General features: G+C 44.1%; 1 protein-coding gene across 1 annotated transcript in view; it reads right to left on the reverse strand.

The window, feature by feature from the left end:
• SLC9A7 (solute carrier family 9 member A7) overlaps nt 1-13,689 on the reverse strand; it is a 166,847-nt gene that overhangs the window by 14,454 nt on the left and 138,704 nt on the right. Inside the window, exons 13-14 of the mRNA XM_068963200.1 lie at nt 12,971-13,030; nt 4,889-4,952 (exon numbers count right to left, since the gene is read on the reverse strand). Coding sequence (XP_068819301.1) covers nt 4,889-4,952; nt 12,971-13,030 — 124 coding nt within the window. The remainder of the gene's footprint in view (nt 1-4,888; nt 4,953-12,970; nt 13,031-13,689) is intronic.

Genomic DNA, 13,689 nt, shown 5'->3' on the forward strand with positions numbered 1-13,689 from the left:
GGAACAATGGGGAGAGGCCTGTGGTACCTTGTGGAGAAGCAGACAAGACCCTCTACGATCTCGCTTCTGCCACTCTCTACCCTCATCCTTCATCACACTGCCACCAAGCCCTTAAGGAGAATGATTCATCTGTCTTGTTTGTAGATGTACTCCCAGAGCCTGAAAGAACGTCTGAAATATAACAGATGCTCAATAAATATGTGTCAAATGAATGAACAAATCAAGTTTGAACTTCTAAGAAAGAAAAAAAAAAGATAGGGAAACTGGGGGCCATGATGGGAGACAATCAAAAAAAGAAAAAGTGTCATGGGGAAAGGGGTCAGAGAATAGTAATCTGAGCAAAGGCACTTGAGCAACTGTTTTGAAGTTAAAGATGTAAGGGCCTGGCTATCAGATTTCAGCCTGGAAGGAAGCTGGGGGAAGGACCCAGAAACAAACAAATCCAACTTGCCCAGAAAGGTATATGTCAGTGCAATATCTGAGTTTTGGCAGTTTTCAATCACACACACACAGGCACCACAAACATAGCAGTTTCCCTTCCTCCACATTCCACTAATATCCTGCTTGTGACCTTGTCCTGCAGAGATGACAGGCGGGATACATTCAGATTCATGCTCCGAGCTACTCCACATCGGCCGCATCAGTGAGCATGCTTTGTAAACTCGGGGAAGGAAATGAATGATGTGTCTGCCTGTCCGGCCAACATAAATCTCAGCTGTGTCTGGCATAAAACATCCCCTCTTGAATGGGTTGGGAGGCCACCCCCAAGCCCAGGCAGCTTGCCTCCAGCTGGGCTTGTTTTTGTTTTGGTTGCAAAGTCACCAAGACCTCCAGAGAAACAAGGCAACAGAGTTTTTTGTTTTGTTTTGTTCTAATGAGTCAAACTTGCCAGGGACATGAAACTGAAGTCTATCCACAATATTCTTATGCTTCCCTCACCCAGAGCCAAAAGTTCTGGCCAACAGCTCCCTTCTTTCACCCACATGAGCTAATATTCTGTGGTTCTGTAGCCATGACTCTGTTTATAACCTCAGGCTTCTAGCACTGGTGAGGAAAACGGTGCTCCTTATAAAAAGTGCTTTCCCATCAAATAGCACTTTTTTGTTTGCATGTTTGTTCATTTAGCAAGATCATTTAGAAATGAGGTAAAGAGAAGTGCCCTTTCTTTTCTAATGGGGAACAAACATCTGGACCTTCCCCATCTCTGATTTCAGTTTCATGACAACACTGAGCATGTGACCTGGATCCAGTTCAGGGTTTCACCCAAAAATGAGAAGCCCATTTACTTCTCTGTTTTACTGGTTTCTCATGACCACTGAGTGCTCCCAGCCCTATTGTTAATGGCTTATTGGAGCAACAAGGTCAGGCCAGGAGGACGTGGATAAATGAGGCCCTTTCTGCACGAGGGCATGAGTCATTTTTCAGAATGTGACCTGAGAAACCATGCTTGACCTTTCTTCCCCCATCTGACAGAAAGACAAAATGCCAAAAGGCCTTCTGCATAATATGTATGAGGCTTAGAAGGTGGCCAGTTAAAGGGAAGGTGTGACATAGCTCCTGACTAGGGCCAGCTGAAGGGGCACCACTGGGAGTGTACCAGAAGTGACCGTCACATGTGTGATCAAAATTGGCCCAAAGGATGGCATCCCAGGCTCACCCTGGGGCTAGGGGTGCTACCTTAGCTATCACTGTATGGACTAAATGCACTGCCAAAACCCTTAGCACTTAGGATGCACTGCTTTTTAAACATTTCCACAGCAAGTCTGTTAGTAAGTCTAGCTACAAGCCCAGTGTCTCTGAGAGATACAGTAAGTTTAGCTGCTGCTGCTGCTAAGTCACTTCAGTCGTGTCCAACTCTGTGCAACCCCATAGATGGCAGCCCACCAGCCTCCCCATCCCTGGGATTCTCCAGGCAAAAACGCAGGAGTGGGTTGCCATTTCCTTCTCCAATGCATGAGAGTGAAAAGTGAAAGTGAAGTCACTCAGTTGTGTCCGACTCTCCGCGACCCTATGGACTGCAGCCTACCAGGCTTCTCTGCCCATGGGATTTTCCAGGCAAGAGTACTGGAGTGGGTTGCCATTGCCTTCTCTAAAGTTCAGCTACATGGAACCAATCAAACCATTTCACATATTTCCTTTGAGAGATGCTTAAGTCCAGAGGCAGGAGCAATTGAAAACAGCAAAAGGGCAGGCGGTGGGGGGACGGTGGGGGTTAAGGGTGTTGACTGGTTTGGAACTGTCAAGATGAAATTGCCCCAAGCCCTGGCTATCTAGCTGGCAGTGACCTGCTTTTCTTACAAAATTAATCTTGACTAGCCACAGGTATAGGCAGTATGTGGTGTATCCTACCACAGCCATTATTTTCCTTTCAGTGAAATAAGGATGTCCATTACGGATTTCACCCAGCTTTCCTCAGATCCAAGTTTGGAGATACCCAAACTGTTAGATTCTAAGTTAGCTGCAAGAGGCACAGTTCCTGAACTCCTACTTTCTAAAGTCCTTAAAGTGAAAGTGAAAGCACTAGTTGCTCAGTTGTGTCCAACTCTTTGTGACCCTATGGACTGTAACCTGCCAGGCTCCTCTGTCCATGGGATCTCCCAGACAAGAAAATTGGAGTGGGTCACCATGCCCTCCTCCAGGGGATCTTCCTGACCAAGGGTATTGAACCCCAATCTCCTGCATTGCAGGGAGATTCTTTACCATCTGAACCACCAGGGACTTAAAGCTCTAGTCAAATAGCAACTTTTCCAAAGGAACTTCTCATTGAAACCACATATTCCCAAGTGGCACAATGGCTGATTCTAATATAGTCGCAAAGGTCTTCTGGAGCACCATTAAAGTGGGCACCAAATCTCCAATGAAGCTCACTGAAAGTTCATCCCAAAATGCCCAGAACTTTCAGAGGTCCCTTATGGTGCCTCAACCGAAGAATGGCCTATCAGGCTGTGACCACCCTCACAAAGAAAGACCTCAGAGAAAGCTGTGGTGGCATCCCTGGGCCCAACACAGAACCACATTTTGTGAGACTTGTTAAAATCTGATGTGGTTGCTGGAGTTATTTAGAAGATCCTAGGGAATCTAAGACATGCAAACTTGATTTAGGATTAACTGCAATGATGAGTGTGATTCAAAGCTGACTGGAGGGAAAACAAACACTTGATATGGCTTTGCAGATGATATATGCACATGGTCAATGGAGCTTCCCACACCCTGTGCCACTCTTGCTCCCCCATCTTCCCATCAAATACCAATCAAGGCCCCCATGGGCCAGGCACTGTGCTCAGCACTGGGTATTCAACACTGAACAAAATAGTTCTTCATTCCCCAGGCCAAAGAGAAACATTTTGGAAGCAAATTTCTGCTCCTATCATAACTTCCCTTTCCCCCACCATGCCTGCCCAGGAAATGCTGGCCTGAGAAAGGGGCAAAACCTGGAGGCAGAATCACCCCACCAGGCCTACAACAGGGGTGACACACTGCCTCTGCTTCGCTGAGCATGCACCCCCAGACACATTGCCTCTCTTGCATCTGAAACCACCCAGGTGCCTGCTGCTATTGACTTGGCCTCTGGAATTTCGAACCATGAGTTCTCACTCCCATATCCAAAAAGCACACACTTCCATGTCCCATGGGACCTTTAACCACAGGGTACTCTTCCAAAGTGTACAATGAAAGGCAGGGGGGCAGTGTTGCTGGGTAGTTTCCTCCAGCTTTAAAACATGGCTGCCGCTTCGCTGATGCTTATTCCGTCCAGAGGGGATGGTCTCTATCTCTTCCCGCTGAATCTGGGCTGGCCTGAGCAACTCATAACCAAGAGAAAGTCCTGGAAGTGATGTTGCATGACTCCCAAGGTTAGGCCACAAAAGGCCAGAAAGCTTCCACCTCACTTGCTGGGACATGGGCTTTTGGAAGCCAGAGCCATCAGGTAAGAAGTCCCACACCCTGAGGCCAAGGAGAAGCCATCACAGGCATTCACAGGCATCCTGCTCACCAGTCCTAGTCTGTGTCTTCCAGCCCAGGTACCAGACACAAGAGTGAATGAGCCTTTGGAAGATTCTAGTCCCCAGCTGTTGACTGACCCCAGCTTTTTTCATGGAGCACAGGCACGCTGTCCCCACTATGCCCCTTGCAAATTCCTGACCTAGACAACACCTATGGATGAGAAATCGTTGTCCACTTCCTCACATTTGGGGCACCTCATGATGCTGCCAGAGTAACTAGAGCCGATGGCAAAACCAATGGCTAGCCTATGCCTCTCCCCCATCCCCCAGCACCGTCTCCATCAGGATTCTCTGCAGCAGCAGGAACTCTTCCCTGCTACCACATGAGATGAGACACAGGGCTCTTGCCCTCACTGCCTATGGGGCTGAGGACTGCTGCTCTGCTAATACGGGACCGAGGACTGCTGCTCTGCTACTATGGGACCATGGAAGCTGCCAGACCATGGAGAAGCAGGAGGGCCAGCTATCACCCAGCATCCCTTCTTTCTGGCTCATGCTCTCTGGGCTGGAAAATTGATCCCATCCTTCTCCTTCCCAGAACAAGCTACCATGAGCCAATTGCCAATGTATCCATGTATCCATTTTTGGAAGGGGAGAGTCAGGTTAAATGCTCATTTTGGCCCCTTAATAAGTTGTTTGAGAACAGGGACTCGAGTCAAATCCTGGCTGATCAATTTTCAAATTGTCTGATCACAGAGACACACTTTGACTCTCAATTTCAACTTATAATCTGTAAACTGGGCATAACAGTTCCTACTTCATAAAGTTGTTCTCAAGATCACAATGAGGGAATCCATGTAAACTGCTTGGCATGTAGTAAATGCTCAAATAAATTCTAGCTATTTTTAATAACACCTTCCCACGAAGAAGCATCTTTTGTGACTTACCCCTTGTAAGACTTGGAAGCTGTCGTTGTTGGGTGGTGGGTCTTGGTCTGGGTCGACACCAACTCTGTAAGTCATCAGGGAGAAAGACAGGGAGAGAAAAACATAGAGTGTTAGCTTGGACCATGGCAGCCAGGCCGGTTGAAAGCAGCTAAGAGGCTGACCACCTTCCCAAGGTGGAAGGAGTGGTTAGCTAAAAGAAGGGGAAGGCTGTCGTGCAGAAAGTTATGAGAAAGCAGTTGTACCACCCAGGGGTAGGCTGGGTAATCAATCTGTATGCTAACACCTTAAGCAAGGCCTCTGGGGAACGGTACAAGCAGGAAACTGTCTGCCTGCCTACGGTCCTAGGTAGCCAAAGGTGGGTCCTGCCTCTTCCTGTCTGCTGCTTCCTCCCTTCCACCTGACCTGAGAACTCACAATTTGAAATCAATAACTGAAGACATAAAGAAAAAGCAAGGTGGCAAAATCCGCTAATAACGAATTCCATGAAAGCACTAGGGTCGTTGTCTTAGCAGCAACATACCAACTATTGCTCTATGCATCTGTTGATTCTTTATCCCTGAAACTTCCCCATTTTAAGGCAGAGAACAGTAGTACTGATGACATTGATAATATGGGGGCAATGGAGGAGAAAACAAAGATGCCAGGAAACAGTCCTGGAATCCAGGAAACAGAACTGGAGTTCACTTGTCCCTCCAGTACTGCAAAGAACGTGTGCTCAATCACTAAGTCGTGTCCGACTCTTTGGGACCCCACAGACTGTAACCCACCAGGCTCCTCTGTCCATGGGATTTCCCAGGCAAGAATACTGAAGTGGGTTGCGATTTCCTCCTCCAGGGGCTTCCCCAGGTGGCTCAGGTAAAGAATCGCCTGGCAATGCAGGAGACGCGGGTTTGATCCCTGGGTCTGGAGGATCCCCTGGAGGAGGAATTTCAAAGAATGGCTGGTATCATAAAAAGAAAACAAGAAACACAACTTTCAGCACATCTGACCGGAGTTTGAAGAGAGCTGCCAAATGGCCCTGACCAGGGGTTTTATTTGTAGTCTGGAACCAGGGCGCTGACTGCGATGAACAGACAGTGGATATGCAAAGCCCCATGTGTGCCTTATTTTCTCTCCTCTCCCTCCCGCTTCTCCACCTGTGATGTCCAGGATCGATCTTGAGAAACGAGAGTAATGCAAAGAAGGAATAGAAGACAACATAGATGTACCCCTTTCTCAAATGCAACCTCTACCCTGCCTTATTCCAGGCTTGCCGAGCACTAAGCCAAGGTTTGTGCCCCCAGATGGAGGCAGGGAGGTACAGAAGGAAAGGGAACAGTTACCCCATATTTTGCTGAAGGCAAAGTTTAAAAACTACAAGATGCATTCATGTATTCAGCAAATATTTACTGAGTGCCTACAATGCCAGATCTTATTCTGAGCACTTAGTTAAAACCTGTAATGTACCTGGCACCAGATTTCCTCCCTGGGGACCTGAAGTTTGATGGGCTTTTGGTAGTGAGTTAAATGGACTCTGTTGTGTCTACAGGCTGCTTTCTGAGGCCCGGAGGCTTGGCCTCACAGTTGGACATTAGCCAGGGACTTTTGAGCATCAAACCTTTCAGAGACTTTTGGATGTGAAATTCATCCAATTCCGAGGCACCAGGGCTAGCTACCCACAGAGGTCACACAAGACAGCCTCAGTGTGCCTGAAGGGTCTGACGTACCAGAGGAGAGGTTACACTGAATTCCTAGCTGTTGATCTTTAACTCTCACCGGTTTTGAGGGTCTCTTAATGAACGTTTCATAGAGAAAAGTCCTCTAAATGGTGTTAGCATCTGTAAGATCAACAGCTGAAAGTCCAATATTAGGCCTTGTTCTGCGGATTCTGTCAGTGAATGGAGTCACTTCATGGCAGACTCATTTACTTAGATGAGTTTCCTAGTAAAGACTCAGAGAGGGGCAGAGCATGGGTTACCAGTAGTCTGTCTCCCAGACAGCCTACTGGAATGCCCAGTGACACAGCAGCCCTCTGCCTAACCATGGACAGGCTATTGTGGAGGCAGGAGCATCAGCAGTTCAGATCCACCCAGATCGTCTCTCCTTTCTTGATCACGAATTCTGAAAAATGTGCATTAGCCTTTGTAAGTGGCTTCCACACCGGTAAAGATAAAACAAATGGATTTTATCAGCTGAGATGAAATAGGAAGCCTCTGGGTATGAGAAAAGTCTTAAGTGTGCCTTGTCCTACAATGAAGAAAACAAAGCCACACATAATAAAAGCTGCCAGATGAAATCTAGCCCCCTCGATTCTTTCCACTAACCTCTTCTAGGAGAACGAAAATAAATTCTGTTTAACAAGAACTGCTTATAAAGACTAGTGTTAGTTGCTCAGTTGTGTCCAACTCTTTACAATCCCATGAATCGGAGCCCACCAGGCTCCTCTGTTCATGGAATTCTCTAGGCAAGAATACTGGAGGGGGTTGCTGTGCCATCCTCCAGGGGATCTTCCTGACCCAGTGATCAAACCCTGGTCTTCTGCATTACAGGAAGATTCTTTACCATCTGAGCCACCAGGAAAGCCCACTTATAAAGACTAGGTTTGGACTATTTTCATTCAAGTCCGGGCAATGTAAGAGGAATTCATCTATTTAGCCTGTGCCCACATGGCCAGGCCAGAATTCAAACAGTGACGCATAAAACATTGGAAAACACTGATAAATTCACAAAATTAGGTCCATCCTAACCTTATCTCAAACTTGCTTGACATTTTTGCTTGGGGGAACTTGAGAGTTATTCTAGATGCACATCATCCAGTAGAACTTTTTGCAATGATGGTGGTCTTCTAGATATACACTGTCCAATATGGAGGCCACTGGCCACATGTGGCCATTGTGCAGTTGAAATGTGACCAATAGGACTGAGGAACTACATTTTAACTTTTATTTCATGCTAATTAATTGCAATTTAAATTCAAACAGACACATGTGGTGAGTGGCTAATGAATTAGTGCAGTCTAATAAGTACTGGGTTGGCCAAAAAGTTTGGTTGCATTTTGAAAAACCTGAATGAACTTTTTGGCCAAGCCAATACTAATTCTGGCCATGTCTCTCTAGCATCACTGTTTCGTCTACAGAAAAAATGACAACTGTCTGTTACCTTCTGCCACCTCAGTGATAACACCTGAGATTCTTGCTGGGATCCTGCAGAGACACAACTCTGTAGTCCCACATATATTAAATAAAAATTTGCTTGAACTGATTACTCAGACATTGGAGAGATATCTCACTTCACCAGCATAGAAAAGAACACTGAAACTCTCTGAAAGTTCTTCTCTATAGATAATCCTCAAAAATATGAAAAGAATAACAGGATTAGAAAATTACCAGTTTTTCACTCACAGGGTAATAATTGCTTCAAGCAAAGGTCATCGGAGTATAATTTTACCAATGGGTAAAAGCCTGTTGGGACTCTGACTATTCATATGATGTTAAAGGCTTTCTTTAAAAAAAATATTTATTTGGCTGTGTCAGGTCTTAGTGGTGACCTGCAGGCTTCTCTAGTTGTGGTGTACTGGGCTGTAGAGCACACTGCTTCAGCTGCTCCGCGGCATGTGGGATCTTAGTTCCCCAGCCAGGAATCAAACCCATGTCCCCTGCATTGCAAGGCAGAGTCTTAATCTCTGGACCACCAGGGAAGTCTCTACAGGTTACTTGTTCAGTTACAAAGGGAAAACAGTGCGTTTACAAGTGGCAAGACCTGGGGTCTAAAGTGGTCAAATTTAACATCACTAATAATGAGGGACAGCTGGACAAGATGCACCACCTGATATGATGCAACAAGAAATGCATAACTTTCTTTTACGTTATTTTTGGCCAAAACTCGAATGATTATCTCTAGTCAAGAGGAAAACAAATCCGAAAATTCCAGATTGTAGAGCAGCAGTGGCTACAGGACTGGAAATCCCAAAGAAAGGCAATGCCAAAGAAAGCTCAAACTACCACACAATTGCATTCATCTCATACGCTAGTAAAGTGATGCTCAAAATTCTCCAAGCCAGGCTTCAGCAATACGTGAACTGTGAACTTTCAAATGTTCAAGCTGGTTTTTGAAAAGGCAGAGGAACCAGAGATCAAATTCCCAACATCCACTGGATCGTGGAAAAAGCAAGAGAGATCCAGAAAAACATCGATTTCTGCTTTATTGACTATGCCAAAGCCTTTGACTGTGTGGATCACAGTAAACTGTGGAAAATTCTGAAAGAGATGGGAATACCAGACCACCTGACCTGCCTCTTGAGAAACCTGTATGCAGGTCAGGAAGCAACAGTTAGAACTGGACATGGAACAACAGACTGGTTCCAAATAGGAAAAGGAGTATATCAAGGCTGTATATTGTCACCCTGCTTATTTAACTTATATGCAGAGTACATCATGAGAAATGCTGGGCTGAAAGAAGCACAAGCTGGAATCAAGTTTGCCGGGAGAAATATCAATAACCTCAGATATGCAGATGACACCACCCTTATGGCAGAAAGCAAAGAAGAACTAAAGAGCCTCTTGATTAAAGTGAAAGAGGAGAGTGAAAAAGTTGGCTTAAAGCTCAACAGTCAGAAATCTAAGATCATGGCATCTGGTCCCATCACTTCATGGGAAATAGATGGGGAAACAGTGGAAACAGTGTCAGACTTTATTTTTCTGGGCTCCAAAATCACTGCAGATGGTGATTACAGCCATGAAATGAAAAGACACTTACTCCTTGGAAGGAAAGTTATGACCAACCTAGATAGCATATTAAAAAGCAGAGACATTACTTTGTCAACAAAGGTCCGTCTAGTCAAGGCTATGGTTTTTCCAGTGGTCATGTATCGATGTGAGATTTGGACTATAAAGAAAGCTGAGAGCAGAATTGATGCTTTTGAACTGTGGTACTGGATAAGACTCTTGAGAGTCCCTTGGACTGCAAGGAGATCCAACCAGTCCATCCTAAAGGAGATCAGTCCTGGGTGTTCATTGGAAGGACTGATATCTGGCCACCTGATGCGAAGAGTTGACTCACTGGAAAAGACCCTGATGCTGGGAAATATTGAGGGCAGGAGGAAAAGGGGACAATAGAGGATAAGCTGGTTGGATAGCATCACTGACTCAATGGACATGGGTTTGGGTGGACTCCAGGAGTTCGTAATGGACAGGGAGGCCTGGTGTGCTGCGGTTCATGGGTCGCAAAGAATCGGACATGACTGAGTAACTGAACTGAACTGAACTGAATGCAATCCTGGAAATCCTTAAAAAATAAAACAAAACCTCAATGTCATAAGCAATCAAAAGGAGGAGAGTAGGATTATCCTCGATTAAAGGACTAAAGAGATGACAACCAAGTCAGTCAGAGGAAGAGGGCACAGAGCCACCATGGGCCTGAAATTTTTAAAAAAAGATAACAAAAAAAGAGATGACAGCCAAAGGAAACTTTGGTTGGGTCCTGGATCCTACATGTGTGTATAAAATTTGGGTTACTAAAAGTATTGTGATCATGAGAAGATTAGGTTCCTAAGGGATACATGCTTAAGTATTTTAGGGCCAGAAAGTCATGATGTCTATACTATACTCCGAAGCACTCTGAAATGGCTGAGAGAGAGGGACAGAAGAAGAAAATGACAGAATGTTAACAATTGGTGTATTCAGGTTAGAACTTGGATATTCATTGCTCTATCAGCTTTTTTGCAGATTTAAAATTTTCCACAATTTAAAACAAACATTTAATTATATTTTTGGTGAAAATGTTTCACAAATATTGATACACGAGTAATATTTCTGTCTCTCTGATTTAATCTAACTTACTAATAATGATGATTCAGGATCTCATATTAGTCCAGGGTCTAAAAACAACAAATTGTAAAGATTCATGGACGTAAGGTGCTAAAATAGGTAAATAGGTAGATACAGAGTCTAGCAATTACATGTTTTTTTCCCCCAGATAAATCCTCCAATCTTTCGTTGAGCTTCTTCTCTTAAAAATGAAGGGCAGGAGAGAAATTTTATGTTATTGAAACATGTGGTTAATCTTCAGATCTGGTTGTGCATGTCCCCTGGAAACCTACAGTTCTGAGCAGAGTCCTACCCAGCACCCCCGTTTCCTGTTCTTTCCTCCCTCCATGGAAGCTCTGATCCTTGCTGTAGCCATTTTCTACCAACTACCTGCCTGACATGCAGCCCTACTCCTGACCACACAGAGCCTCCAAAGACGGTCCAGGAGAAATGCAGGAGGGCCTGTTGGAGGGTCTCAGAGGTCCCTGCTACTGATTTAAGTGCTAAACAGGAGAAAGGTTTACTACTGGGTTTTAAATGCCAGAAGAAAACAGACCAGGAGCCTTGTGACACAGATGGAGTTCTGCTCTTTCCCCATTCAAGGCTGTTTACTTCAGGACAATTGAATGATTACTTTTCTGGCAGGCTTGACGGATCCTTGGACCAATCCCCCAGGATGATACTAGATCCCTACAAAGGGCCTCACCCTTGGGACAGGGCGTGTGGTGGTGTGCTGAGTAGCAAGAAAGATCAGGTACATTATTTAAAGTATAACGCCTCAGAAGACTTGGGGTTCTCTAACTTTCTGAAATTCCTAGTTTCAGGCAACTGTCCATGATATACATTTCCCTCCCTACCTATTATAATGCTTTTGATCTAGGCCACTGTATAAATCTAAAACTTTTGTGCTGGTTTATTACATCATATTTTAGCAGTCCCGATACATCAGGGTAATGTATGTAAGACCACATACAACAGTCTTTCTTTCCAGAATGAACTGAATTATCCTTATTTTCATTAAGAATGAGACAAATGTGGTAATCCCATACCAAATGAGAAAAAAAGCAATCACACTGATGTGCTCATTCCAGAATGAATAAATATAGGATATGAATCATTTCCCTTTTGATATATGTACATTCTGATTAACCACCACAAAAAATGCCACAAAATCTCTGAAATTTTAGAAGCATTCTACTTTAATCAATAGATGGGTTTTTTTTAATTTGAATGGCTGGGGTCCTAAATAAATTTGGGGAATATGAGACACATGCATTCATATCAAATCTTAAACAACTGATCAGAATCTGAACTCTCTCATGTTCCAAGCATAGTAACTTGTACTTTGCTGGAAGGGCCTTCCTCCTTGAAGGTTGGATATTTCAAAGAAAAGGGTTTCCTCTGAAACTTAACTGGTACCTACAGTCAGGTCTCTAATATGAACATCTTTGTGTGTGTATTTTAGGAAAAAAATGTGAATCCAGAGATCTCAAATGCTTCAATTAATTGTATACATGTCATTAACAGTTTACATCTGGGGCCTGCAGGTACTGTTGCTTTCACCACTGTCCTCAGAGAGTAAAACACTTTCACGAGAAGAACAGACTTCAAGTCTATTTTGCATTTGCTTTATCTACCGGCACCCAGAATCAGATCAGGAAGAAAGAATGCCAGTAAAAGGTCGATAAAGAAAGAAGAAATATTAAAGTCTTTACTCTGATTGCCCAATATCACCACCCTTAAGCATAATCTGTCATAAATTTGGTCACTGAGAAACAAATTGCATTAGAAAAGTCTTTCACAATCTTCTGTTTATTTTTTAAAAAAATCCATACTTCAAAACTAAAATGGCATCAGTGCTTAAATGTAAACCATATCCCAGTCATGGCTGAAATACAAAATTCGAGTACTCTTTATGACTTAAAAGGTTTGTTTACTAGATCACAAGCAGGATTTTGTGTGGAAAGTGTTTGTGGCTCTGAAAATGGGCTACTCTTAACACAAAGCTCAGCAGTCAAGCAGCTACTCAATCAACTCTGGCCTTGGTGCTGACAAAAACTATCCAAAATGGGGAGGAAGGGGACAGACTGTCAGGAACATCGACACATCAATCGACTCAGAGAAGGGTAGAAGAACGAGTAGACTTGACCAGACCCCTTGCCCCTTAAGGGGCAAGGGACTCGTGCCCACAGGAAGAAAGAAAGAGACAAATAGCATAAAGAGAAACATCTCAGGTTAGAGAGAGGGGGAAAAAAAGCCAGGCTTGGTTAATTTGCTTCTGAGGAAGCCCTTGTGTCACCTGAAGTACTGCCAGCGGTGTTCATTCTGGTCCTCTTCGGAGGGCTCCTCGATGCCAACTCTGGGCAGCAGAAGAAGGGAACATGAGTGTGACAGGGACCACAGGGGAGCCAGGGGCTCTAGGCACGTGACCTGGACCACATCCATCAAAGACCAGGCCATCTTACTTTACACCTAAATTTGTACCCTTTCATAAATTGTCCCCATTCTCTGAAACCCAGAGAGGGTGCTAAATTTACATAGAAAGCAACAATGTTAGAAGCCAGGTCAAATGAGGACTGATTAGGAATGAAGACAAGCCTCTCAAAATATAATGAAATCAGGGGAAAAAACACAACTCAGAAAATGACTTCAAACTACTTTTCACAAATTCATCTGTTTCACAATGCAAGACACATCCATACAAAAACTAGAAAACAGAAAGCTATTGACATGTATTTGAAGTGTTTATACACACTTTTACACATATTTGACAGGAAGAGCAAAGGACACAAAATTACTGAAAACAACAACAATGGAAAATGAAATGGCCTTTTTTCCTACAAGTAATCACATTATTCGTGGGTTCAACCTAAAGGTCAAGAACCCAACTTCTGCTATTTTCTTTATCTTATGGCCTTAAGAGTTGACACAGTCCATTTTCACCTCCCTCAATAATTGCTGGGTTATTCAGAATACATTAGAATTTTACCACAATTTTAATGAGCAGGATTTCACAAT

Source organism: Capricornis sumatraensis, chromosome X, assembly GCF_032405125.1.
Source record: "Capricornis sumatraensis isolate serow.1 chromosome X, serow.2, whole genome shotgun sequence".
Lineage (NCBI taxonomy): Eukaryota > Metazoa > Chordata > Mammalia > Artiodactyla > Bovidae > Capricornis > Capricornis sumatraensis.